This window comes from Carettochelys insculpta, chromosome 10, assembly GCF_033958435.1.
Source record: "Carettochelys insculpta isolate YL-2023 chromosome 10, ASM3395843v1, whole genome shotgun sequence".
Lineage (NCBI taxonomy): Eukaryota > Metazoa > Chordata > Testudines > Carettochelyidae > Carettochelys > Carettochelys insculpta.
In genome coordinates this window covers 50,282,149-50,306,799 of record NC_134146.1, presented here as the reverse complement: position 1 = coordinate 50,306,799, position 24,651 = coordinate 50,282,149, and the positions used below count along the sequence as shown (strand labels likewise).

Below are 24,651 nucleotides of genomic sequence, written 5' to 3'. Positions count from 1 at the left end.
GCAAACTCTACGACGCTCCTCTACAGAGACATGCGGAACCTTCAGCCAACAGAAAGCACCAGCGGCAAATACACCAACAGCCCCCACGGCCTCCTTTGCACATCACCCAACAAACTTGCTGGTGAAACCATGGTGGCAAAACCTCCTTAGAATCGCAGTTCACTCTTGCCAGTTTGGATGGAGGCAGGGGAGGAATAATACCCAAGGTAGGGACCCAGGTTTTCAGGCTGTGTCTACGCTAGCCTGCTTGTCCTTTTAAAGTCGCTCCCTTAGCCTTGCCTCCTGAGTGGAGGAATCAGTGGGAGCAGAAGTGCTCCCAGAACACAGCAGCCACCAGCGTTTAAACCCTCAGTGCACGTAAGCATGCTGTGGTCAGGGGATAGCGCCTTTAGGGGGAGTTGGCTGGAGGGCCAAGGTGAGGGGCTGCAGACAGCTCTCTCTAAGCCCACTCCAAAACCTGCGCGGCTTGGCCCTTCCTTTGCTTTGCTCTGCACCCGTCACTCAGCACTGCTCCAAAGCAGAGGCACCACAATGCACACGCATCAACGGCCCCACCAGCAGGGCCATGGGGTGAGATGCAGAGAGCTGGCTCCTGAGACCACTGCCAGGGAAGGACACCTTTCACAGGGCGAGCGCTGACAAAGGTTAGCCGCAGGCTGGCCAGACTGCTGTTCGTAACCAGGGCTATTGCTGCAGCAAACACAGGGCCCTGTACAAACGCTTACACACACTCACCCACATCGGGTCGCTCCCCTCCGCATCCTGCATCCTGACACAATCCATACTAATCTCGATTTTGTTCGTAGGGCCATTGTCTGACGCATCATCTGTGAAGTTCAAGTTGATTGGCTGAACTGAACATATTGGCCTACAAGGAATAAAACAGCCGCATTAAAAGGGTAGCCAAAATCCTCGCTCCACTGAAGCCAATGGCAAGATTCCCATTGAGCGTTGCCAGAATTTCACCCAACAGCCAGAAGTCCACCTTCCAGTAGCACTAAGCACCCCACACCAGCGGTGAGCATCTGGGGCCCAGGAGCCACATGCAACACACCAGGGTTCTGTGCGTGCCCGGGGAAATGTTTTGTTTACTGCAGTCCTTGAAGGTTTCTCTAAACTGCTTCTCTTTCCTCCCCTCTGAGCATCCAGGAGCTGGATGAAACCAAGGGCTTAACACTGGTGGGGAGGGATGTTCTCAAGAGACCAGCACAGTGCCAGAAGTGAGCAGAGGCATTGTTGGGGAGGAGTCAGAGAAGGAGAGAGGTAGGTATTACTGATGGCCTTACTTGGAGAAGTCGAAGAGGCAGGGCAGGTGAGCTAGGTGGCAGGGCTGGTCTCATGGATGGGCAAGTGCCCAGGGCACTGCAGTGAAGAGGCAAGCAGCAGGGCAGGCCTAGGGTATGAGGCTGCAGAAGGGAGCTGCAGGCAATGGGGTCAAGGGGGACAGAGCAGGGAGCCGAGGCAGATGGGGAGAAGTCCAGAGGAAGCAGCAGGGATACAAACTCACCCAGGGCACCATTTTCCCTAAGGCCAGCCCTGCAGAGCAGCTTCCCTAGGGCCTAACTTCTCAGGGGAGCCACATCACCATGCTGCTCAGGGGAGCCACATCACCATGCTGCTCAGGTTTCGGGGGGGGGGCGGGGGGGTCAGGGTCTCAGCCACTGCAGGGGCAACGAAAACATTTTCCACTTCGGCTCAGAAGAAGCAGCGGCCGCCTCTCCTGCTACTGTTCTGTGTCGCCCAGCGAGAACTGAAGTAAGGTCTGCAGAGCAGCAGCCCTGGTCCTTACACATCACCCTGCCTTGACCCTGAGCCAATGATACCTTGTCCTGACCCCCCAGAGGGCACACAGTGCCGCAGTTGTGTTCTCTCCAGGCTCTTACGCCACACTGAGCACTGGGATAGCCAAACACCTCTCAGTCCTGTGTTAGGCCAAAGGGGAAAAGTATGTCCCCGAGTGCAGACAACACATGGGCTCTCTACTGAGATCATCAAAGGTGCCACCAGTGAAATGGACACCGGTCCACCAGGAACCAAACCATGATTCACTTCAGGTTTTCCCAGCAGCCACCCAGTAACCATGAGTCACAAAGGCCTTGGGCCAGATTCATAGCAGCCAGAAGGACTCTGGAATCCCCAGCATCAGTTCCATGAGCTACCCTGACAACCTCTTTCTACCTGCTGGTACTTACTGCTCCAGGAAGTCCCAGATGTGCTGGAAAACCTCTGGACTCAGGAATTCTTTCGTCTGTGAGCTCTGGGACATGGTGGATCGGTAGTAACTTTCTGTCCAGGAGAAATGGCCTGGAGTTTCCACAAACCTTATCATAAACAAACAGATAATGTTGAGTCTTCGATTAAACTACACAGAACCCTATAGACAGACACTATTGTGTGAGAAGAGAGATGCTAAACGCCTGGAACATTCAAAGCCATCCAATCTGCATCCCGTGACACTGGGGATGTGATTAGAAGGGAAAGAGTTATTTCCCCCCCCATACCCACCCCAATCTATATTAGACAGACTCTTACAACAGACCTGTCTGCCATCCGCTCATGAATCACACAATATTTTGCACTTAAACGGGAGTGTACAGGGCTGGGAGTCAGGTGATCTGGGTTCTGGTCCCATCTCCACCACTGAGCTGCAGTGTGACCTTGTACAAGTTAGATTGCCTCTGTTTCCACTCTTGCTTCTGTCTGTCTTGTCTATTTACAGAGTAAGTTCTTTGGCACAGGGACTACCTCTAACAAGTGTCTGCATAGGACCGAGTACAACAAGGCCCTGTAAGCAGTACTATTCTGTAAATAAGAAATGATTATATTATAGCTTTGACAAAGGGCCAAAAGGGGTGATTTTGAGAAACCTTTCATCTATTTTTTCAGTTTAAAAGCATACATCGTTTTCCTGCTTTAGAACTACTGAGTTCTAACAGCAGCATTGTGATTGCACCCTCTCAAAGCAGATAGACAGTGGTGATTGAATCTCATTTTTCTCATGAACAAAAGAGCCCTACATGAGTTAAGTGGGTAAAATTGCATTAATGAAACACATCCCCGGGCAGAAAATGTAACTCTTTCCTAAGCAAAAGCAGGCGCTCTCACACACAGCACGTTTCAGGAGTTAAAATTCCTATGAAGACTTCAGAGCTTCCCCAGAATCCCTAGATTTGCTAAGCAGGGGCTTTCCCTTTAGCAAGAGGCATTCAAATGAAGGCCCTGAAGAAAACTGGTAAGAAAGATCCGTGGGAAAAGCCATCACGCCCACTGCGAATTACTATGACTGAGTTACAGCTAGAATTTTACAGAAAAACACTGGAGAAGAGACAGCTTCTAAAAAATCAGCTGAAATCTCTTTTGCTTGATACTTTCATTACAAAGTGACTTGCCATGGTCCAAGAGAGGACAGGATAAGGCACATGGGTTTTGGAAAAAGCTGTCCCTTTATTTAATTAGAGTTGTACAAATGCTTAAAGGGAAATAAGGGCAACAGCTACTGATCAGCATCGAACCAGAGGCCATGAGCTCAGGGCACTAGTGTCTGCTGTTGACCCACAAAGCAAAGCTTTAAAGTTGCGTGCTATAGCAGACTCTCATGCTGTAGCTCATCTATGGCATAAAGGCAAGAGCACCGAACAGCTCCCTCTAAACAGCTTTGATGACTTAGCACAGGGGTCTGCAACCAGAATAGCAAGTAGAGCCATTTTTTCAAATTCAGTTACAAAATCGATACTTCAAGTGCCACAATACACGTGAATACAAGACAGTCCTTAATAAATAACATCAACCCCTACTTTTTGTAACCCCTATTTGAAGAACAATGCACACACAATGATTTGTAATAGGATCCATGTAAACATTTAACCCTTTTCTGAGTCCTAGTAAGCTCGAAGATTAGTCCTATCTAGTGGCAATGAGTGCCAGAAATTAATTGGCAAGCCAAAGGGGGTCAATTTAGGAGCACGCGGTATAGCAGGGGGTCAGCAAACTTTTTTTTATGTTGGGCTTCTCTTTTTGTCCCTGCAATTAGCAGGGCCCCTCCCCCAGCTCACCCAATGCCCCGGACACGAGCGTCAGTTTCCCTTAAGTTACGCACCATGCTCTGTTGGCAATGGCAGGGGCGAGGAGGGGAGCCAGCAGAGGCTGCAGGTAGGAGGCTGATTGCACTGTGCCCCAGTTATGAAATTTCATGCCCCCCGCTTAGTGCTTAGAGCAGATGAGGAAGCATCTGGAGATGAATTTTTCTTCCAGCATTTCATTGGTTCAACTTAAGCAGAAGTACACAAATGGCCCACTAAGACCAAGAGTGGCTTTCAAAGCACACTGGCAGCAAAATGGAGTGAGCCAAGGCCCATTTTTCAGACCTGGCTCTCTCACAGCCTTAGTTGTCCCATCTGTGAAATGGGTTTAATAATCATTCCTGTCTCAGCGATATTGAGAGAATGAACCAAAGCTTATCTGGTGGATCCCCACTAGCAGCCTATGGCAAACTTGCTCTTGAAACATCCTAGTTACTGGGACCTGCAGCCCAGAGCATGAACGGAAGCTGAAAGCCCATCAGTAGTGGGCAGATCCTGAGCCTTACATCACCACAGACCTAGGGAAGTAGGAGGAAGAGAATCCAACAGGCCATGGTGACCCTGAGCACCCTTTTGCCATCTAAGCTGAATACTTTCTGAAGCCAGAAGCTTCCCCTGCCCCGCACCTCCCCCCCCCGCTTTGTGTTTGCTCCCTGAGGACTATCTAGAGCAGCAGCAACTTGCTGCCCTCCTGCTCCTGAGTCTATAGCTCGGGAAAAAACCTCAGTATTAATTAGAGCACAATGTCCAAAACCCCGACAGCAACTCTACAGCAATCAGGCCAAGGCAGCTGTGTGTGGTAACTGTAGCAATGGAGCTTCCTTGGAGCTGCTTCTCCCCAAACCTAGGCCGACTCCATTCACAGCTGGGCTGTAGTCCCAGCTGAACAGCCCCCACAAGGAGAGTGCTTACCTTGCCAGTGAGTGGGAATGGCTGGACTGGGTAGGCAGCAAACATGCTGCCAGCTGGAGGGGCTGAGCTTCCAGCCTGAACCTGCCCCCAAAAGGAGGGTGTTCACTATGCCAGAGAGAGCAGTGGCTGGACTAGCAGCCCCATTCACAGCTGGGCTGCAAATGGGCTGCCGGCTGGAGGGGCTGAGCACCCAGCCTGAACCTGCCCCACTGATCTTATTTCCCTTAACAGGAAGGAAGCATGTTTTATAAATATCTCGTCTGGCACTGGTAAAGTTCATACTGTGGGGTCTTGTGTGGATGCCTGTTCGTTGATAATTTCAAGTTCAGAGAGTTCATTGTTGATCATCTTTTGTTTATTGTAAAGGATTTTGATCAAGTGGTTCCTCAGTTTCTGGGAGACTTCCTACTATCTCCTAGCACAGCTCCACTCCTGCCCAGTCCCTTTCTAACTTTGCCTCGGCTCAAGTCGCAGCTGCTCCAGCTAGTCAGCAGGGAGCAAACACAAAGCGGGCGGTGGGGGGCAGATTCAGACAGCGGTTGCTGGGCTGAGCAAAATCCCAGACATTTCTGCATTTCTAAAAGCCCAGCCGGACGGAGAGGTAACCGGACCTATGGAAAGCCTAATTCCAGCATCCGGAGCTGCAAGTGACTCCTCAAAGAGACACATGTGCCTCCAGAGCCGCAGGTTGCCGACCCCTACTTTGCACATCACACTGTGCTACCACAGGACCAAGAGGCCTCAGGCAGATCAGGGTCCACTAGGTAAAATGCTGAGCATGTGAGAGTCCCCCTGTTTCTTGCACCATCTACCCACTCTCCAGCTCCTGCCTCTCCTTTCCTGCCCCGGGTCCTGCTCCCAATCCCACCCCGCCAAGCTGCTCCTGAGAATGCCAAAGAAAACAGGGATGAAAAGCATTAAACCCTCAACTCCCCTTGCTACAATTCCTGACCCCTTTGTCTCCTGGATCAAGTTACTCAGCAATGCCCAGAGCCCCTGCTAGGGAAAGCAGAAGGGAGTCACTCAGTTTGTTTCACACAGCACAACCTTGCCCCATGGATTCCCCCAGCTCCCCCGCCCTTAGGTGCTGGTTGCCATTGGCACACTTTTCCCTAACCTCATGTCAATATCAGTGCATATTATCAACCCACCAAACTGCCTACTCTGCCAAGCTCCCTACAAGCAGCAACCTGCTTGCACTGACCCACCATTCGCCCCGGCCAGCAGCTAACTGCCCTGTCCGGAAGTGACTCCGACCAATCCCATCTGCTCAGTTACTCACCAGGAAACCCTGAGAGTCAGCAAAAGTCACTCGCCTTTATCAAGAGCTCCTCAGCACCTGACTCCTGCAAGTTCCCATGTACCCCACTGGGATCCCACCAGGCTCCCCAGCGAGGTTGCATGGGTAGGAAGCAGACCATTGCAACCAGTGGCAATGCACTTAGCTTTGCACACTTGGCTTTGGTTTCTGCCCACAAACTTGGGGGAGTTAATTTGCACTGGAGGCAGCATTTCGGCATTAAGGCAGCCTCACTCCACTGTATAATTTATAGAACTGCATTAATTTGTTTTCCTGAAAAAAGCAGGCCATTAACTCCATTCATTTGACCTTACTCCCCAAGTTAGACCGCCAACCTGCAAACACCTGCTTGCTTAATTTTAAGTCATGCAGGTGCTCCAAACTTCAATGAGATTGTGTGCACAGCATTAACGGCACATGGAAGTGTCTCCAGGACTGGGAGCTCAGATTGCTACTTCCAGTCATGAGAGTTTGTTTCTTTCCTGTAGGACTTGGCATCCCAAAGAGCAGTATGTATTTAACGTGTGATACTGCAAACACAACCACCTAGAAGACTTCCTACTGAGCATTACTACCAGACTACTGACTTTAATGGGACTGAAGCTTGGGAGCAAAATGCCTGTATAGCTGAACCATATACTGACACATCGTATGAACTGGGTTCATTTGTTTGGCCACTGCAGTGCAAACACTTCTGGGGTGAACACAGCAACTGTTTACAAGGAACATTCCGTTATAGTAAGCAGAGAATTATCAACTGACCAGGGAACATAGTCACCAAGTTGTAATTTGGTTTGGGCACTGGAGCTGACAACTTTTATAAAAAGTGCTGCGGGGGATGTTCAGTGATCAGAAAGAAATGTAGTTTTATGTCCCATCTAAGAGGCAATCATGCCACATTAGTACAATTTTCCCTAACACTGTACTGGGGCATTGCTTCCACACTGACTAAGAGTTCAGCCTGCTGGAAGCCAACCTGTTGAATCAGTATCAGCCCGCCATCCTTAAATAAATTCTCACCAGCAACTATAGACCACACCACAGTAACTCTAAACCTGGAACCAGTCATTGCAACAAACCTTGCTGCCAACTCTGCTCGCATATCTACACCAGCGATATCATCATAGGACCTAACCACATCAACCACACCATCAGGGGCTCTTTCACCTGCCCAACTACTAATCAGGAATGGTAACACATAAAAACCTGTAGGAGAACACTTCAATCTTCCTGGACGCTCAGTAACAGATTTAAAAGTAGCAGTCCTGCAACAACGAAAAAAACCCTTCAGGAACAGACTCCAACAAGCAACTGCAGAGCTGCAATTTATTTGCAAATTTGACACCATCAACCACAGATTGAACAGAGACTGGGAGTGGTTGGCCCATTACAAAGCAGCTTCTCTGCTCTTGATGTTCATACTCCACATTAGCTACCGATAATGGGCCACATCCTCCATGACTAAGCAGACCTTGACAACTCTGGCCCTCCCCGTGGCTGAGACCCCCCTCTTTAAACTCTCCTCTGAAACCCACCCACTCATGCATCTAACGAAGCGGGTCTTTGCCCACGAAAGCTTATGCTCCAAAATATCCGTTAGTCTATAAGGTGCCACAGGACTTCTTGTTTGCAAAGATACAGACTAACTGGGACACCCCTCTGATAAGTATCAGCTAGTGTTATTTGACTTAAACCCCTTGTACTCCAAGTGGAGTACAGGTCATCTAGAAGTCTCCTCCACTTTGCTCTGTCTCAGGACAAAACTTCTAGCTGACTCCAAGGAGTACCCCAGTTGTTATCCTTCAATCTCAATCACTTATGTGCCTCCCATCCTAACCGTAGCCCACCCACTGCTTTTTATCTTGCAGGACCAGATGGAATCCCAGCAGGAAGGATCATTGTTGCAGGGGCTTTTCACACACACCTCTTGATCCTCACCTATAAAACCCCAGGGCTGTGTCTACACTGCAACAATAACTTCCAAGTAAACAACTTTTAAGTTGAGAGTCTACATATATCCTACTTCGACACAGAGCACCACTCCATTCCCAGGAATGGAGTAAGGACTTCAAAATTGGGCTCCCTACTTCAAAGTTAACTTTGAAGTAAGGGAAAAATGTGCGTAGACTCTCTGCTGGCTACTTTGATATAGTGCTTAACGTCGAAGTTAGTCCCTAGTGCAGACACACTCCAGGTGTATTGAGTACTTTTCTCTCTCTGTTAATTTTACAGGAATTATATTACATAGTGACAGAATTCTGTCATATCCTTAGCCAGGAAAACAAAATAATTTGCCATGAAACTGACAGACTGGTCACTTTTAAAACCCCACGCCACTTTGCATTTACATAGCAACTGTGCTCTGAATAGCTTAAATGGGCTTTGCAAATATGGATCCTTCCAGCAGGGAGGAATAATTAAAAAAAAGCTGGTAAAAGGAGGCACAGCAGATTAACGCTTCTGAAAATCAGATGCTCAAAACAACTGCAGGTCCTACTGAGGTCAGCTAGAGCTGTGGATTCCCAGCATGTCAAACAATCAAGCGACTAGCTTACAATCACACAAGTCAGTTGCAGATTCAGGAAACAAACTCATTCCTCCCCCTATTCTTCCCTCCTATCTGAGAGAAGAGGAGACACAACACACTGTTAATCAGGAGGCGGGGGTGGGCCCTTTCAGTACAGGAACAGACCAAAAACAAAAACCCTATTGTGGGAACCATGAATTTTCCTACCACAGGAATATTGCTCAGCACACATACCCTTGTTTAAAAATCACTAACACAATGGAGCTCAAAAGCCCATTTTACTTACACTGCTGAAAGAGAAACTTCCTTCTGTGCCCACTACACCTACAGAGAGCTAGACCTGTGTTTGAGGCAGGACACACCCAGCCTTATAGCCAGGTGCTTCCTATTTATACAGGGGAGGGAAAGGGTGGTGCTGTGCCTTTTGCTCCACCCCCCTGACATGCTTGAGTGAATCTGTCTCCTAAGAGGTGATACTGAAAAATTAAAACTCCACCCAGCAAAGAGTGTGCCTGGGTTTATTTGCTTTTCCCTCTACAGTGCAAGTGTAGGAGGGAATGAGATGATCTGAACTATCATCATTAGCAGGAGGTTTTTAGAGAAGGTGGACAGACCAAATGTGAATAGGAAATCATACTGAACTGCACAGCTAGTTAAGCCCTTCGTGGTCTGTTTTTCAGAGGTGTTGACCTGCAGTTTTCCCTGACTCCAGCAACTCGGGAAAAATCAGGCCTTTTTCAGGAGCTGGGAATTTTCTGCCCATAACACTAATAGTATATGAACACAAAATTACTTCTTATAAGCCTTAATTCATGGTATAACAAATCTACTGGAGGAGTCTCCTGAGGACTGTGGGGGGATCATTCATTCAAAGGATGGGCAAACTAAAGCAGATCCCACCCTAAAGCAAACCTTGGGTTAAGCTCTTGCTTCTCCCATGTCCCCTCAAGCCAAATATTTTTTATTCCAGGCCCCTGGTTATCGCTGGGGTCCACTTGGCAGGGCTGACATAACAAGAAAGAGGCTGCGGCATCTCATGGACAGCAAAAGGACCAGAAATCCAGTTTCTGAAAAACCTGCCTGTGTCTACAAATCAGGAGCCAAAGTCCAAACAAATGTCTGCTGCCCGGCCCCTGTCAGCGGAGCAGCTTGCAAACTTTGGGTGCCATTGTCCTCACAGGCTTTGCCAGTGGGACCTTGAGGTACAGAGGGAGACGTGTTCAAAAGTAACCAGTCATTTTGGATGCCTGCCCAGAGACACCTTAGAGCCGTCGTGGGCAAGCTGCAACCCATCAGGGTAACCCATGCATGGGCCACCAGACAGTTCGGGAGTTGCAGGAGGCAGTGGGTGGCTGCCGTTTCCCACAGCTCCTACTGGCTGTGCACGGCAAACCACAGCCTTTGGAAGCTATCTGCAGACAGTCAACATCAGCCAAACATCTCATGACCCACTAACAGAAAACCCTGACAGGCCCACCACTGCCTTCAACGGCTCTGACCCTCAGGCAGTGGGTGCCCAGCACATCCTGAAAAAACAGGCCCTGGTAAAGCATCTCTCATTCTGTACCCACTTCTGCCCATCTTAGCCACAGAGATGAAGTTCAGGGCTTTGAAACCCAACACACACCCACCCATGACAAGGCTCAGTAACATTCAGCCAGCTAACTGTCTTTCCTGAACACTTAGCCCTTTACACTTCACTTAGTCCTTAACACCCTAGCTGAGTGGCTAAGTGGCACAGCAGGTTAGCACCTGAGCTTTCTACAGCTGTTAGGGGTTAAAGAGAGAAGCAGATCACCAGTGAGCTGAACTGACGGTTTGCAAGCTTAACCTCTGTGAATATAATCCTAACACTGGCTTCTGTCTGCAGCAGCTTTTCCAATTCACTCACGTTGTGAAGAGATACCAGATACAACCGCAGCAGAATTCACAAGCAGCCAATTTAATTGACCAAATCGTGGTACAGTCATATTTTTAGTTCCTGAAAGGGGAGGGGGCCCTTGTTCTGAGTGTGCGGCTAAAACTCTAGGAACTTGGCACAATCAGAGCACTGGAATTCCCCCACTCTGCATTTTAACACTGCTATGATTTGTAGACATCACTATTTAATGAAGCACACAGCTGTGCAAGAGGAGAAGTAGGCGAGAGCTTCTGGCAAGCAGGGTCATTTGGAATTCCCCTAACTCCATGGGACCTGCTCACCCCCCTCCCCCAAACACACACCCATCCATGCACACGCTGGTTAAACCCTGCTAAAGGCCACCAATAACCAAACTGGCTTGTTGCGTTAGGGATGGGTCCAGAATAAAATGTTCCCCTGCAAGCAGAATAGTAACAGAGAGGTGGCTGTGTTAGTCTGTACTCCAACAAAACTAAGCAGCAGAAATGTAGCACCCTGACGAAGTGGGTCTGTCCCATGAAAGCCCATCACCGAAGAAATCATTTTGTTAGTCTTTAAAGTGCTACATTTCTGCTCCCCTGCAAGCAGCCCTTCACCCCAACAGCTGGGGAGGCTCAAATCTGAATTTCCATCTGCTCCCACCTATCCCCATCTCAACGATGGGCCGACACAAACCCCTTGGCTCCAAACACTTCCATCTTCTGCAAAAGGCCAAGACCTGGATCCTGACTGTGAGTCTCTGACCCTTCACAAACTGCAGCACAAAGCCGCCAGCAATGCCACATCTCTGTCTAAACTCCCTGAAAAGCCTCAGCCGGGGAGCCAACATGAGTGAAACAAGGAACCACCCCCCAGTCTTATTTACTTTTTCCCCCTTGTTTCCCTGCCTCTCCCTGAATTTCAGCAGCATGACTTAGGGAACCCCAAGAGAGACCTGTGGATTCCTACCTGGCAGCAGAGGGAGTTATTGACCATCACACAGTTATTTAGTCTTACTTGGGTTTCCAGCACAGAGTTCAGATCCGTGTGGTTTCAATCAGCAGCCAAACTTTGAACCTGTATTTTGTAAGAGCCTGGAGGTGGAATTTGAGGTAGCCATAAGCTGGGGGCGGGGGGGCAATGGAGAGCAGCACGCTATCCTCAGCAAGTGGAGGCTTTTGTAGCAAAAATATGCCTACTGCAAGCACCAGTCACAGCTCCTTCTGTATCTCCTGGGACCCCAGGGCAGTGCTCTCCAATCAGCGCACCGTGGCTTTGTGGGAGAAATCCATGTCGCAGTGGCGGTGGCAGCAGTTCTGGTGAGTTGACGGCATTAAGTTAGAGAGTGGGGGGTGCCTGGCTCTGGGGGAGAAGTGGGGATTGGGCTATAGGAAGGAGCTGGGGGTGCCTAGTTCTGGAGTGGGGGGTTGAGTGGGGTTGTTGGGGGTTCCTGGCTCTAGGGGGCGGAATTGATTGGATTACACACACACACCCTTGGGTGTTCTGTGAAATTCTGAGTGCTGAGGTGTGCCAGGAGGTGATGGATGTTGCTGAGCACTGCCCTAGGGCCTGATTCGATTTCCCCAGATCCCACAGCTCCTGTGGTCTTAGAAACACTCCTGCAACAGCAACAGACCTGGGAGGAGAAGGAAAGGATGGGAACTACAGGCTGGGAAGCTCATTGTGGGACTCCATCGTTCGGCAACATCAGTGGTCCTGGTGGGCCAGGGATGTCCGAGGGCCACAGAGTCCTGGACCCAGGGTCACAGCAGCATCCATGGGGCGGGGGCCTGGGCTGGCATCCAGCAGCCCAACCAAGGCTGGGACCAGCCTCAATGGGGTCGTTGTCCTGCAGCTTGGACGGAGCCAGTATCCGCAGGGACCAAACCAGGGAGCTCCAACCTGTACAGGTCCAACTGCTGTGGAATGAACACATCCACCCCCTGAAAAGTTATTGTTATTCCCCAGCTTCTCTCAGATATGCTCATGGGAGGGCATTACTGTGCCCATAGGAGGTCTGGCACTTTCCACTTCACGTCATCCCTTAGAGCTCCTTACCCGTTACTGACTGGGGCCACATGATGGTAACCTGGTCTGAGTGAGCAGGGAAGGTCCCCTCAGACCATGATCCACAGAGCTGATAGCAAGAAACACCCTCTCTCCCCCAACAGGTAGAATGGAAAAGCCATAATAAAGCCACCAGCAAATCATGGGAGCCTGGGACTTCCGCCCTTCGTAATTCATCATAATCGCCTTGACAGCTGTCTTTCATGACCTCCTCTCATTTGATATTATGGGCACTTCTTGAGCAGTTACACGCAGTGCTGCCTAGTGGAGAGAGCACTGGCCTGGGACACAGGAAACCTGGGTTCTCTGGCTGCTAGATGATGTTGGGCAAGTCATGGCTCTGTGCCTCAGTTTTCCCCTTTGTAAAACACTGATAATAGTGTTTGTGAAGTACTTGGATGAAAAGTGCTATGTAAGAGCTTAGTCTCAGTACTACAACTCCATCAGTTAAACACTATACAGTTTTTTTTTTTATTATTTTTAGAGAAAAACCTACCCACCAGTCTTTCATTAACTAATGAAAATAACTCTTTTTTTGCAGTTCTGAAATTTAAATATCCCCTCCCCCCCGATGTTTCTGATAGCTCTTGTCCTTAAGCATGCAGCTGAGATGTTTAGTCACGTTGGCCAGCTGCAGCTGGGCAGAACTGTCAACACAGTTGTCTCAAGGGGCACAGGAAATGCTCCTTTCTGCACAACATTCATGGAAACCAAAATCTTCAGGTTAATGGAAAATTCAAATTCAATGTTCAAAATAAAATCCTTGAGTTTTTAATAACCTCCCCGCCCCCACCACCACAAAGAAAAAGGAAAAATAGTTGGTTTGAAAAGCACAAGGGGTAATACCTTGGTAGGTGTGTTACCTGCATAAATTTCTTTATCCCTTTCACATTTCAGGGGGACACACAGCATTATCCAATCCGTAGGGCTCAAGGCATGACCCGGTTAATTTAAACTCCCATCCTTACCCAATTCCTAGGGCTCAGGGTGTAATTTCCTGCAGGTCTGCAGGATCTGTGCCACTGAAAAAGCCTTACACAGCAATATTCTTATTCTCTATGTTTGGCAATTACCAAGAAAGCAGAATACATGCTCAGCATTCAATATCATGCTGGCCAATCCTGATAAGGTAGGCAGACTTCTAGATCTGATGAAGTGGGTCTTTCCCACGAAAGTTCACCATCTAATAAATCATTTTGTTAGCCTTTAAAGTGCTACATGACTGCTGGTCTGTTTTGTTAGAATACAGACTAACACGGCTGCCTCTGTTACTATTCATATTGGTTATGCTGTTACACTCCCATCCTTAAAAATGTTTTTGCTAAAGCTGCCATTATTATTCCAGGAGCCCAATACTGAGACTCGCTGAGCTTGGTCTTGCATCCTGGGTATTATTACCAATGGCCTTATTTGACTTCATGCAGCAAGCCATAGTGACTATAATCATTAATAATGACAATTGGATTCCAATGATCACCACAGTGGGGTGAACCATTACATTTAGCAGGTCTGTTCCAGAAGGCATCCACCCTAATAGTATTTCCCACCAAGAGTGATGTCCTGCATTTGCAATGTTTTTTTATATGAGTGATTTCTGCATTATGTTGCACTTCAATACGTAGTTGTTCTTCTGTTTGTGCAATATACTGTAAATGTGACTAACGTAAGATGGCTTAACAATTTTCTTATCATGGTCACATTCATGCCTAAGGTTACAGGTGTGTTACACTGTGATACAGTTGTGGTTTAGACCTCATATAGTAGTCCATACAGGTACATAATATTCAAAATTGCAACTCAATCTTTGTGATGTTGCAAAAACATCTATTAACTAAATAAGTCATAAAATACAATTCCTTATCACCTACTACTACAGTGGGACACTGACTTCTTACACAAACACATCCCCTTTCTGCATATACAACAGCTGCCTTTTGTTCAGTGAATATATTAAACATACATCTTGGGAGTCCATTGTCCTTTACATAGCAACATTCATCCCTTTCTTGTAAATTTTGATCTTCATGTACATATCCCAAATTTCCATGGAGGACACACTGAAACATGTTAATGGTTTTCCTTTGCTGGTTTTCTTTGTATGCCCAGGAATGATGATCAGTAGAATACATAACCAAATTTTTTGTTCCTTGGATCCCCATGGGTACCACTGGATACATGTCAAGCGTTAGGCTGGGGTGTACAGTTCCCACATATGCTTGGAGAACCATTTGATCTTTATTTAGGGTAAATTTACCATTTTCCACCACACCATTAATTGTGTTTCCCCTTCTGTAACATTTTCCCACAGCAACTTCCTTATTTCCAAAGGCAAATTCCCTTGCATGCCTTCCCGGATTATTTGAATGACCAATTGCTAATGTATTTCCTGAGCTTGTGTACAGGCTAATGCCAGTGACACATTTTCCTGCATTGATCCCATAATTCCTGCTAAAAGTAAGAAATCCCTTTCCTCTTGCTGTTGCCACACTGGCAATATCCTAGAAGATAATTGCTGTCCAATTCCTAATTTTGCTAAGGATGCACTAATGGGCTTCCCCAACTCTTGTATTTCAGCAGTAGCGTAACTTAGTTTGCTTGCCAATACCTCTGTGTTAGCAGCATCCATTACACCAACTCATAATCCAGTTCCATCCAAAACAGCTTCCAGTGCACCTCTAGGGGTTCTTTTCCTGATGGGTTTCTCAATATACCATACTTTTAGCCATGCTGCCCACCCCTTATGGCAGGGGTTTTAACCGTTTTGCCCTCACACCTCCCCTGAAAGTGAACTTAATGTTTACACCTCCCTTCCTTCCTTCCCCAAATTAATCAATGAACCAATCAAGACATAATTAAGATGACATAGGGATTTTATTTCTAGCCAGTTCCTCACATACACAAAAAATATAAAAATAAATAAATTCTTCACGACCACCTTAATGAGACGGCTGTTGCTGCTTTCACAGTCAGTAAGGACAGAAATTTGAGGGACGGTCTTGGACAATGCTAGGTGCATGTCATGCCTGGCATCCAACCGATTTCTAGCCTTTGTCTTCACACTGACAAATGTTGAAAATCCAGATTCACAGAGATAGGTTGTAGCAAATGGGATCAAGGGGGGAAGAGCTTTCTTTGCCAAAACTGGATAGGCAGCTAACTGATAGCACTAAAATTCATCAAGATTTTGGTTGGAGAATCCTTGTTTCAGCAAAGCTTTGCTCTGCAAATCAATGAGGTCGTCTTTCTGCATATCAGCATCATCCATCGAGTCCAAATTAAAGGTGAAAGGATTTTGAATCCACTCATCATTTTTCAATTAATCTTTAACAAAGTAATTATCAAAAGAGTACATGATATTTTCCAGATGCCTCAAAATATCTCCTTGAATCCAATCTGGGACTGTCTCTAACAAACCCTCTCCAGAGAGAACATTTTCCAGAGTAGGAAAATTTATGTAATTGTTCTTTGCCATGCATCTCTTCCAGAGAGCCAGTTTTTGCTGGAAGCCAGCAATCTTTTCATTGGCCTCCAGGTCACTTCTGACCCTTGAAGTGAAATGTTGAGGTCATTCAATTGCAAAAATATATCCGCAAGACAGGCCAACAACACAATGAAACCTTGGGTTTCAAACTCTTCACACAGTTTGTTTTCCTTCTCTCAAAGAAACATGGCTATCTCAGTTCTAACTTCCATAACACGAGTGAAGACTCTTGAATGTGAAAGCCCGCACACTTCTGTGTGATATAACAATTCTTCATGAGCAGCTCCAACTTCTTGGCAGAATATTTTGAAGAGTCTGTGGTTCAAAGCTCGAAATCGGATGAAGTCCACTGCTTGAACAGCAGTATCCACGGCTGATTTCAGTCTTGGAGAAACAGGTTTTGACGCCAATGCATGACAAAGTAGAAAACGGTGGATGACCTCCACCTGTGGGGCCTCTACCTGCACCAAAGCTCCAAAGCCGGATTTCATCCCCAGCATGGAAAGTGCACCATCAGTGCATATGAAGCTCAATTTTGCCTTCCAGTCCCATCCATTTTTTGAAAAGAACTTGTTGATTAGCTGGTACACATCAGCAGCTTTTGTGGTAGCCAACAGGGGTTCACAGAACAAAAACACTTCTTTGATGCACATTTCAGTGGCGTATCTCACAAAAGCCAAGAGTTGACTGCATTGAGCCTCATCAATACTTTCATGCAATTGAAGTCCAAAAGGCAGAGTCACTTTCTTGAGGTCCTCCATGAGCTGATCCAAAGTATCAGATGACATATCCAAAATTTGACAACTAATGACATAGTTTGACAGGTATTTCAGCAATCTGTTTCCTCTGTTGCTTTCTGAGAACAATTTCGACCATTGGAAGGGCACAAGGCTTGATCAGAGACTCACTGATTCTGTGAGGCTTTTTGTTCTTTGCGATGAGATATGCTACTTTGTAGGAGGCCTCAAGGAGTGGCTTCCGAGTAGACCCAAAACCCAACTTGGGTAAAGTGCCTGATGAGTGGAATTGAGTTTTCTTCAGCTTCAGCGACTCCAGCGAGTCTCCAGAATTTCCTGGGTGCACATTTGTGAAATGCTCTTGGAGTTTGGGAGGCCTCATGTTATCATTACAGAGAACTTCTGCACATGAAAAGCACTGAGGTTTTTTGGTTCCTTTGTGGTCAAGACAGCACGTGAACCCAAATTTCACATAATCCTCACTGTATTTCCTTTTCTTTGACATTTTCTCATCTTCTTGAGGGCACACAAAAATGTAAACTAAACTATCAATTGTGGTAGAGTTAAACACAAAAACAACTATCCACCCTGAAGACAAACTGCTAACAGTGCATGTGGGCAAACTACACAACAATACGGCGCGATGCAAGAGAAAGTGGTACGCCTGACCTTGAGCAGGCGTAATCGAGGTGCGGGATGTTTGTGAAGATTGCAGTAATTCTACAAAGGCGCAATATTGTGTCTGACATAATTTTTTTAAAAGTGTCAGCCTTGAGGAAAAAAAAATCACCACTTATTGCATCAGCCAATCAAAATGTAACACTGTCGGCAAGATGTCAGTTTCTGTCATAACCAGTTTAAAGCAGTTTGGTGAAATACAGTCAAATAGCTGTAATGGTGAAAGTAGACATTATTTTCTTAAGTACCAGATCTCACCCCAAGTTCCCCTATATTTACTTAATAAGCAATTAATGTTAATAATTTTAATTCATAATATTAATTATAAAGAATTCTAAACTTTAGAATGTTATACAGTGAAGAAGCAATTGCGATAAATTTTCTGGGAGGCACCTCACATCACCCCTGTATCCCCTCTGCACCTCCCCTGGGGAGGTGCGCCCCACGGGTTAAGAACCCCTGCCTTATGGAATATTTGTACATATGGGGCACATTGAGGTACGACCTTGGACACATTTAACCCAGCTCAATTTGCCTTAGAGATCGTATTGGTGATATTATGACTTGCTCTCTGTGATCCAGTTTTACCACATGGCCCATTTAATGGGTGTTGTCTTGATTTTTGCATGTCAGACTCCATGGCAATTATTTTAAAATTTAATTTTACCCAAAGGCCTTGCAATATATATTCACCTTCTTCAGTGGAGATATCAAGAAAATTAATCAGACACTGATTTTGTAATTCAACTTTAGGCTGTCTCTTAACACAATCTCTGCCCTGTGTTTCTTGAATCTGTTCAGGGGTTCCCAGTTCCCCTGTGTCCTGAATATCCAGCTGCCATGGTGTATTAGTGTAGTTTCCTGTTATTTGCAATTGTTTCCCTGAAGGACTTGTCAGGGTGCTGGACTTTGATTCAAATTAGAAGCAGGTGAGGCTCATTAAACCCAATTAACATCCTAATGTCAGTGTCCCCTCCTGGCTGCCATGCAAACCCCATAATTTTTAGTATCCCAGATTTTGGAGAGAACACAGGAACTTTATGCCTCTTAACTTCTTGTTTCTGTGTGAGCATAAGACAGTCAATATTGCTGCTGTGCATGTTGTTAGTCTACTAGCTAATCCTATTCTCTGGCCTGTTGACATCCATGTAGTAAATGTATGGAAAATAAGTTCTGGGTAATGACACAATGCTGGATCAATTCATGTAACAGTGGGGCTGCTTCGAGGTTACTGCTTGGAATCCCCTCTCCAGGGTTCAGGCTGTGAGGAATGGAAGCATTCTAACTTTGGCATGTTTAGCCTCTTGGACCAGCCTTCTACCTGGTACACCGTTGGGCTGGCCTTCTCCAATGGGCCTTCCAATTTCCTTCCCAAGGAATGCTCTTACCCTGCAAATTTCCAATACAGCACCTGATCTCCAATTTCCCATTCAATAGGCCTTTTCACCCAGCCCACCCTTTTATCCACCATTTTCTTGTTAACACCCAGCTGTTCTTCTGTCTTCTTACTGGTCCCTTCAGTTCCTGGCTGATATTTACCTTTACAGCTCCAAATCCTGTTTTAGCTTTCCCAGCACTGAAAAAACTAGATCCATCTACAAACCAGATCTGGGCCTTTTTCTCCTGAGCCTTCTGTAAGGTAAGCCCTGATTTCACTGGCCAGTCCCCCTGCTTGTACTCTGGCAGGGGACATTCATCTTCCTGCCCTGGCACTACAAGGCCAGTTGGCACTGGGGACAGCGTCTATCCCGTTTCTACAGTTACCCCTCAATTTACAAGAGCCAGAGTCCATTGTGCCAGCCTAAGGTTACAGATCTGCCCTTCTTGTACCTTTCCTGAGATGATGTATTTCAGTGGAGCATGTGTCATCTGTACTATGATTCTGGACCCTCCAATGATATACTCCCAATGCTACAAGGCCCACACTAAGGCCAAGCACACGTTCTCACAGGGAGTGAAATTCTGTTCAGTAGAATTCAGAGATGTGGACCCATAAGCCACAACCTGTCATTTCCCTGTGCTTTGCTTCTGTAGCAGCACTGCTCCCAGTGCTAGGTCAGGGCTAGCCAATTGCAGGATGAATGGATCTCCCAGCTTCGGATATGCTAGGGCTGGGGCCTGAGCCAGATCCTGTTTCAGGGTCAGTGAGGCCTTTGCTTGATCAGGTCCCCACTCCCCTTGCTGCCCTTTCTTTAGGAGAAGATACAGTGGGTGACTCTTGTCAGTGTATATTCCCATAAAATCTCTCAAGAAATTCAGGGTCCCCATCAGGGCTCTTAAGGAGGCCACATGAGTAGAGATGCGAAGTTTTCCAATCAGTTCCACCCATTGTGCATCTGGGGTTCATCCCCCTTTTCCCAATGTGACCCCTAAATACTTTACCTCTTGCTGTACCAACTGTGCCTTGGCTCTGCTAATCCTGGAACCTTGAATGATCTGTAAAACACTCCCAGTCATCCTACCAACTTTGTCCTCATTGTTCCCATGCACCAGTATATCATCAATAGAGGAAATGACTCTCTCTTGGGCTTCAGGTTTCAATTTTTCCCATATCTTAAGTACATGAGAGTGACACATTGCAGGGTCATTGTGAAAACCCTGCTGGACTCCTGTGAAACAGAACTGCTGTCCCTGTAAGTGAACCCAAATTTGTACCAACACTCAGGGTGTAAGGGAATGGCAAAGAAGGCATTTGCTAAATCTGTTATTGAGAACCACTGTGCTCCTGCTGCTACTGCAGCAGCCACTTCTTGGTACTTAGCCACTACTGGAGCAGTGGCCGGGATTACTGCATTTAATGCTCTAAAATCCACTGTCATTTGCCAGGTTTTCCCATCCCCCTTCAGTACAGGCCAAATTGGGGCTTTATTAGTGCTGGCCTTTTGTACAATAACATCTTGTTCTAACAAACTTTCAAAGGTGGATTTTTAGTCCTTCCTCCGCCTTCTAGGGATACCTGTATTTATGCTGTGGAGGATGGTCAGGCCCTCAAATTAAAACTGAGCATCAACTTTTCCCCATTCCAATTTATTCTTAACCCATGCGCCAGGAAACTTTTTCAGCCAGGGGTCCCTTTCATCCGTTTCCCTCCTTCTGGGGCCTTTATAGCTGCACATCTGCGTATGGCATTAATGCAGGGGGTGTATGTTTCTGGGGGCTCTTCCCTATTTCCCCATAGCAGCCCATTGGCTAAATCCACTATCGGTCTCCCCTGACTAAGGTGAGGCATTCCCGGGATTCCACCCTCCTTATTCCCACTAGCAGTTTGTTCCTGTTTCTGAGCACAGCATTTGATCCATGACTCCTGATTCCCTACACGAGTCAGGATTAGTCTTGTGATGTGTACCTTAGTTGTCTCCCCTGTATATGATACCAGCTGTGCTGAATTTTCTGTTCCTACCCCATTCCTGGGGAGCCATTGCTTTCCCAGCACACAAACTGATGCTCCAGTGTCAATTAGCATCGCGGGGAGTGTTTGTTCCCCACCATCCCCATTATTGCCCCTACAGTGGAACGCCCCTATTTGTCATACTGCAGTTTAGCCACAACCTTAGGGGGAGTCTGAGGAGACAGGCACCACTATCAGAGTGGTGCTGAGGGCTCGGAGTCTATTATGGGGTTTACAGGAACCTCGTCAGTCAGTTCCTCTTGCCTCTCTAACTGGGTAACCCTCTGCAGTAACTCACTTGTGGGCTTCCCATCCCATCTCTCTTTTGGCTCCCCAGCCATCATGAGTTTCCTCCGGACCTCTGCTCTCAAAGCATCTCTTGTACCCTGGCCTCCGTTCTGCATCTGACACCCATTCCTTCCTCTCGCTCCTCTGCTGCTCATTTCACTGCTCCGTCCCCTCCCTCTACCAGGCCCCTGTGCACCAGACCCCTTTTCTCTTAGCTCTCCTGGAAGGCAAAAGTTTACTGCTTGTGCAGGCTCCATTCTCCTGTCCTTATTTCCTTTTCATGCCTGTCCCTGTGCGTCCTGAAAAACTGCTGCTGCTTGGAAAATATCCTGCTTTAACTCCGGGTATCCCCTCCCGGGGTCAATGCGTCCTTAAATCACCATTTTTGAATTCAAGCCATCCAGCAAGGCAGTCTTAAAGGCCAATGTATTGAAATCGGGGCAGTTCCTGGTACCCCTGGCACAACCCCAGCAGCCATGGCCAATGTTTCCTTCTTAATAACATACAGTTCTTGGGAGTCACCAGGGCCCTGTTCTCTTACATGGAACAATTTCCCCAGCTGTCTGGCTGACATCCCAAACTTCATTACTTCCTTCGCCCAGTCCCAGCCAGTTACAGCAACACCATTGCCACCTAATCACCCCTCAGCACTGCATCTTACTACCCAGTCAGAAGCACAAGTACAGACCTGGGCCAAAACCTCATAATCTGCTGGTCTCCACCCAGTCCAGGACAACACCTTCACCACCCAGTCCAGATGTGGGTCCTTTTCTAGGAGTTCCAGTAACTGGGCAGGTGCTCGTATCTCATCTGGGGTAAAATTAGAAACCTCAGTAATGGTTTGCCTGGTTTTCTTTTGTTGCTGTGCATCATTTTGTTCAGGTTCTGCTCTTGTTCCCACCCTGGTGATAACTGGAGCCAAAGGATTGAGGTCTTGTGCCTTTAATTTCAAATCCTGCAATTCCTTCTACACAGGAGCATAGGGCCCCTCAGGAAAAGCATCAGAGGGATATGGGCACCCAGAATACCTCTGTTCAGGATCCATCCAGCTATTTTTATTCCAGATTTCCTCACAGGTCTCTGTGTCCCCCGTGTCTGCACTCACACCTGCCTTTACTGCTGCTGTTATGCCCCTCTAGGCTGCCAACATGTTTTTCAGCTTCTCGATTTGCTGTCTGCAAACTGAATGGTCATTGCCTGTCTGGGCCGGACCCTTACTTTCCTGTAACACTGCTCTCACAGCTGCCTGTGCATCCTGCAACTTTCTTTGCAATGTAGATAGCTCCCTATGCAGGCTTCCCACTGTGAGTGTCAGTTGTTCACAGTCCCCCATCTTTGCTTGTACAGCTGTTGCATTCTGTAATGCTGTAGCTGCACTGGCACACTGATGCCTTATACTGAGCCAGATTGTCCTTCACTATAGCCAAATTGAATTTAGAATCCTCCAGTTGCCTTTCCCGGTGTGCCACCAGGCTGGAGAGGTTAGTGACAGTTTTCCACAATGCCCAGGCTGCTGCTGCTTTGACAGACTTTTTCTTTAGTTTTTGTTTCTTGCCATTACAGAATGCTTCAAATCCTTTCCAAGCAGGATCAAGGACATCCCACCCCCGGAAAGGATCTTGTCCCCATGGGCATGGGTCCTGTTCTGCTACCCATTTAGGAAGGAGAGGGGGCTCTTCAGTTAACGTCCACCCCTCCTTTCTCTCCTTTTCCTTCAGGGCGAACATTTTAGCATTTGCCAAAATGCCACTACTGTTCTGCTCCTTTTATTGCTGTGTTAGGCTAGATCAATTCAGTCCAAATGACCTCAGGCTGCCCACATTCTCCACCAAATTTGTTACCCACACAAATGTCTTTATCCCTTTTATGCTTCAGGGACAAACACCGTTACCCAGTCTGTAACGGCTCAAGGCGTGACCCTGTTAATTTACTCCCACTATTACTCAATTCCTAGGGCTCAGGGCGTAATTCCCTGCAGGTCTGTGGGATCTGTGCCACTGAAAAAGCTTTACACAGTAACATTCTTATTCTCTATTTATTGACAATTACCAAGCAAGCAGAATACATGCTAAGCACTCAGCATCATGCTCACCAATCCTGATAAGGCAGGCAGACTTCCCCTGTTGGACAGACAAAGTCACTCTCTGGGTGCTGGCTGCTGCATCTCAAAGTCTGGCAGTGCTGCTGCTGGGAGTCTTGAGGGGTTGAGCCCTCCCAGATTTTTTTTCCTTAAGGTGTTCCTTCTTCCATCCTTCCTTCCTGTCTTTTCCTTCTTGGACCCCAGTTTAAGTAGTGAAATTTGAGTCCTGCTTAGCTAGACCTTGACCAATTATTTTAATATAGTTTTACTAACCAATCCTAATATACGGTAACAGAATTACCTAACCAATCAAATCCCACCACCTTAACTGATTTACACCTTGCAAAATTCATTATACAGCAGATGGGAGCAATAACAAACCAGACAGATTACACAGAAAATGGTAGAAAAGTGAAGACAATCATCATAGAACGGTGGTTCCACAACCTCAGCTATTGGTAAGTCGTTGCTTGCCAGATGAAATACTATTTACTAAGTTTTCTTTGCCCATCTTGATATCTGTTATCTTTACCTGGAGGCACTGGGTGGTATTAGGATGTGGTCTCCCTCTTAACAGCCTGGTGTGACACTATTGTACTGAAATGTAGATGGAATGTGAGTATGTGACCTGTAGCTTCAGTTACTGGTGGCTGCTCTGTATTCTGGCTGCAGAAGAGCTCTAGGCCTCTCAATGCGGCTATAGAGAAGCCATTTTGGTTATACTGTTACAGATGCTGAGGCATCTACGTCCCACGTTCAGAAGTCACCTGTGTGACAGGTTGAATCACAGAAGCCTCCTTGGGGTTGTCCCCCATTGTACTGATCATGCTACTGACACCCACCTTCCTGCTCTCTGGGATTCTCCATCATCCTGTCTTGCTGGGCCAAAGCCTATGATCTCCCCTCAGCCAAACCCCAAAATTGGGGTTAGTGCCTCCTTGTAAAGCAACCCGGATGCTGAACTACTTCAGCGCCGAGAGGCATCAGCTTTAGGGACTCATCACCCAAGGAACCAACCCTCAGATGGGACCAAACCCCCAAATAAATCTACCTTACTCCATGTCAAAGCTTTCACAGAGAAAGATCATAAGGTCCACTTACTTTATCAATGAAAGAGAAATATGCACAGAAGTTGCTCCCTGACTGGTCATAACTATTTAAACTGGGCTTGATAATAAACAAAAGTGTTTTTATTAAGTATGACAAGTCGGATTTAAGTAGTTGCAAGTGAAAAC

General features: G+C 46.9%; 1 protein-coding gene across 4 annotated transcripts in view; it reads right to left on the bottom strand.

Moving 5' to 3' along the window:
• The window catches only part of TP63 (tumor protein p63), a 176,933-nt gene that overhangs the window by 103,482 nt on the left and 48,800 nt on the right, over positions 1-24,651 (bottom strand). For all 4 annotated transcript variants that reach the window (XM_075004126.1, XM_075004124.1, XM_075004127.1 and 1 more), the window contains exons 2-3: positions 2,193-2,321; positions 736-868 (exon numbers count right to left, since the gene is read on the bottom strand). In XM_075004126.1, the coding sequence (XP_074860227.1) occupies positions 736-868; positions 2,193-2,321 (262 nt within the window). The remainder of the gene's footprint in view (positions 1-735; positions 869-2,192; positions 2,322-24,651) is intronic.